Raw genomic sequence first — 4283 nt, forward strand, 5'->3', positions numbered from 1 at the left:
CGCATATATAGGATATTTATTCATTATATTTGGACAAAATGCAATTGCTGCAAATGTCCACTTCTATGAGTAACACTTTGAGACTTAATCCTCAGTTGGATGTRATGGCTCACATGTTACACAAAACAATAAAGCAAATTCCAGTTTGAAACTAAAAAAATAAAAGAACTGAGAAAAAAAATACATTTGCATAACGTTAATTCAAGATAAGACTTTAGTCTGAAATCAATCATTGACCATTAGCAGCACAGATACACATAAGAAGGCAGCTTGTTAAAACATCAGTGATAAAACAGGCTGATATTTAACACATGAAGTTATCAAAATGTATATTTTTTTATAACAAGCACCAGTTCTTGTGTAACAGTGAAATATTTCACCAAATGTAAACAGGTCAGTAAGATAGTGGGTTTAGTTTGCAGAACAGTCAGATTTCGCCCCTGCAGTTTAAATCAGAGTATTATCTCTAGGTCATAAGCAATTTTTTCTTTTTTAGTTTTCTTGACGGGTTGCTCAACCGGACAGATAACGACCGGATTCTCCTCTTCTTTGACAACGATTTTATTACTGCTGACGGGAACCTTGTTTAAAATGTATTCATAATTTCTCTGAACGTGAAGCAAGGCTGAGGTGAGGTACTGAGGGGAAAAAAGCTTCAGGGAAGGTGGGAGTTCTGGATGTTTGGGGAGATGTGGCTGTACAACCACAGCAGGGCTGTCGAGCACCGGCGACGTCAGGTGAAACGAGGCAACAGGGTATCGTAGGAAAGTGAATACTGGGATGGGTGGCGGGGGCACGGGAGAGGGTTTCACTGACATCAGCCCACGTCTATTGACAAAAGGCCTTTTACGGAGAAGGTTGGGTAATGGTTTTGGGTCAGGACCAGGAGGCGTATCCATGACAGAAGCAGATGGTGGAGGTGTATTATCAACGATTTTTGTTATCTGACTTGGCTCCATCTTTTCTGGGTTCAAATTACTCTCCAAATGTTGCTCTTTGGAACTGGAAGACTCATCCTCGGAGTCCGTTTTGGTTTTCTGAATACACGGCGTAGGCTGAAAGAAAAAGTGGTTGTGGCGTCGACAGAACAGCACGCCGCATCGGAGGCACTTCCTACTATCTTTGAGGTGGAGGATTTTGTGGCGCTTGAGGTGGTGAACGGCAGTGAAAGTTCTATCGCACATGTTGCACGGATAGGACAGCTCGACCCTGGAGACCTGCTGGGGCTCAGGGGACTCTGCTCGACTCAAGTCAGAGGAATTTTGTTCTTCAGGCTGCTGTTCGTCCTCCACGGGCTCAGAAACACCGGTGCATGCCGTATCATGATTTTCACGTTGATAGACGTCTTTTGGTAAAACTAAAGGCTTTAGGACCACAACTGGATGCAAATATTTTAGTCGTGAGAGGACTTCTTGTGGTTTTAAGCATGATGTCAAGTTTAAGCTGGATGTTTCTTGCGATTCAACTTTTTCTGGTTTAGTCGCATCTTCGGTCAACCCATCCTCTTCCTAGATGACAGAAAAACAAAACAAAACAAAACAATAAATTCATGTGCTAGTAGTAGCATAAATTAAACGACAGCGATTTCATGTAACCTGAGATTATAATATATTAATAAGTGACAGCTGCTACCTTTGGCACTGATGAAGGTGGCTGAGTTTGTGCTGAAACCTCATTTTCAGTTTCCATTGGAACATCTTGGAGGTTCACGGGAGACTCGGGTCCAGCTTTTATGTTCTTTTTTCCTGCGTTGTTGCGTCCACTGAGCTTTTTTTTACAACCCATAATCCTTTAAAACAAAAAATAAGTTATTTCCCAATAAGAACTTTTGTTTTCTTTTTTCAATTGTAATAAACAAGAGTCTTTAATTATGTTACAATTAAAGCAACAGTCAGTATTATTCATCTGTAACAAACATCCTGACATCTTCCTGGACTGATGAATAAAAGGTTGAGGCACATTCTGTTAATTTTTATGGGGAWAACACATTTGGAATATCTTACCAATAAATGAATAACCTCCTAGGACCTGGCTCCACAATGCATGCAATGCAAGAATTTGTATTTTAGGACCACAATAAATTAGCATTTTTTTGCCACTGTGCCATCATTTTTGYTAAATTCTTTGTGCATGCATGAAGGGAGGTGCAGCTTTTCACTCGGCACKGGGAATGGGGCTCTGAGGAGAAAAGGTTGGGATTCAGTGACCTAGAATAGAGCGCTTTTATCACAGTGACAAACGGGACGTTCAGCTACTTGTGCAATGTTTACAATGTTGTTGATGAAAAGAACAAGCCTGTCAGAACGTACCAAGATAGGTTTAACAAAAGAAAGCAAAGGAGCAATAATCACAGAAAAACTGTATTTAATAAGAAATAATATTCACATAAACGGCTTTGATATTTCTGCACACATAAATGCCAGAGAGTCAAATGCACAGTGAATTAGAAAAACATAAAAGGCAGAAAATGGAGGCAGCATGTTAATTAGTCAGAGGTTTCCTGGTGAAGGTTTTATTTTCACAACAGTTAATAAATTATTACTCATGGATAAAGCAGATCATGAGTACTGATGATCATGCCACTCAAACTCTGTAAGTCCTGCAGAACTAGTTTTCTGTTTTACCATAAGTCAAATCATTTTTTCTCTTTAACTGAGGCGCTGAAAAAAACAAAACAAACAACAAAAAAAACCACTTTGTGCAGCAGCTACAGTGGTGTGATATTTCATTATTACCTGTTTGTCACACTTAATGTTTCAGATCAACAAACAAATTTAAATATGAGACAAAGATAACAAGTAAACACAAAGTGTAGTTCATGAATGAAGGTCTTTGAGGGGGAAAGAAATGCAGACATGCAGGGCCCTGTGTGAAAAAGTAAACCACAGTGGTTTATCACATTTATGGAAAGCTAAATTTAATTTCCCCAAGCCACACCTGTTCTCAATCAAGAAACCACTTAAATAAGACCTGCCTGACAAAGTAGAGCTAAATAAAATGGAAATAAACTCAGAATGAATGAGAAACAAAGTAATTGAGATCTATCAGTCTGGAAAAGGTTATAAATCATTTCTAAAGCTTTGGGACTCCAGTGAACCACAGTGAGAGCCATTGTTCACAAATGGTGAAAGTATGGAACGTTGAACCATCCCAGGAGTGGCCGGCCRACCAAAATGACTCAAAGAGCGGAGCGACAGCTCATTCTGGAGGTCAGAAAGACTCAACAACCACACCCAAAGAACTGCAGGCYTCACTGGCCTCAGATAAAGTTCAGGCCTCCACCATAAGAACAAAACTGGGCAAAACTGGACTGCATGGCCGAGTTCAAAGACAAAAACTACCACTGAGCAAAAAGAACATTAAGGCTCATCTATTTTGACATCTTGATGATCCCCAAGACTTTTGGGAGAATACTCTGACGACTGRCGAGACAAAAGCTGAACTTTTAGGAAGGTGCAAGTTACTTTACATCTGGCGGAGAAGTAAAAGCCTTTCAGGAAAGGAACATCACAACAGTAAAAGATGGTGGTGGTAGTGTGATGGTCAGGGGCTGTTTTGCAGTTTCAGGACCTGGAAGACTTGCTGTGGTAAATGGAACCATGAATTCTGCTGGAGGAGAAAATCAGCCATCTGTTGAAGTGCACATGGGTTCTGCAGCAGGACAATGATCCAAAACACACCAGCAAGTCTCTGAATGGCTTAAGAAAAACAGATTTAAGACTTGGGGTTGTGCAGCACTGTAAAAGACTTGTTGCCAGTTATCCCAAACACTTGGTTGCAGTTTTTGCTGCTACAGGTGGCTCAACCAGTTTTTAGGTTTAGGAGACATTTACTTTTTCATACAGCGCCCTCAGTGTTTGGATTTATTTTCTCCCTAATAATAAAGACCTTCATTTCTGAACTGCATTTTGTGTTATCTTTGTCTCATACTTAAATTTGTTTGGTAATCTGAAACATTTAAGTTGGACAAATATGTAAAAAAAAATAAAAAAAGTAATCAGAGCGGTGCCAAACACTTTCACTCCACTGCTCGACTGGAGGTAAAACATAGAGGAAAAGTCTGGAGCAGCACTGTTATTGATTTAATAAAGCGATCTTTCTGATTCCTCTGAACAGAGGCCAAATGAACTGCTGTGGGTCTGTTCATTATGTGACAGCTGCACATCAGTGAGTGGTGACTTTGTTATTTATGATGACCACATCTATAATTTGGGACTAAGCTTTCATCTGAGACATTGGGCCTCATTGCAAGAACCGTTCATACGCACAGATTTGTTCTTAAG

At 39.9% G+C, this 4283-nt stretch overlaps 1 protein-coding gene across 1 annotated transcript in view; it reads right to left on the bottom strand.

Annotated features, from left to right (window-relative positions):
- Nucleotides 1-317: 317 nt before the first annotated feature.
- LOC106519343 (uncharacterized) overlaps nucleotides 318-4283 on the bottom strand; it is an 8627-nt gene continuing 4661 nt past the window's right edge. Inside the window, exons 3-4 of the mRNA XM_014010972.1 lie at nucleotides 1633-1789; nucleotides 318-1508 (exon numbers count right to left, since the gene is read on the bottom strand). Coding sequence (XP_013866426.1) covers nucleotides 453-1508; nucleotides 1633-1789 — 1213 coding nt within the window. The 3' untranslated portion in view covers nucleotides 318-452. The remainder of the gene's footprint in view (nucleotides 1509-1632; nucleotides 1790-4283) is intronic.

The sequence above is a fragment of the Austrofundulus limnaeus genome, unplaced genomic scaffold (assembly GCF_001266775.1).
Source record: "Austrofundulus limnaeus strain Quisiro unplaced genomic scaffold, Austrofundulus_limnaeus-1.0 Scaffold75, whole genome shotgun sequence".
NCBI lineage: Eukaryota > Metazoa > Chordata > Actinopteri > Cyprinodontiformes > Rivulidae > Austrofundulus > Austrofundulus limnaeus.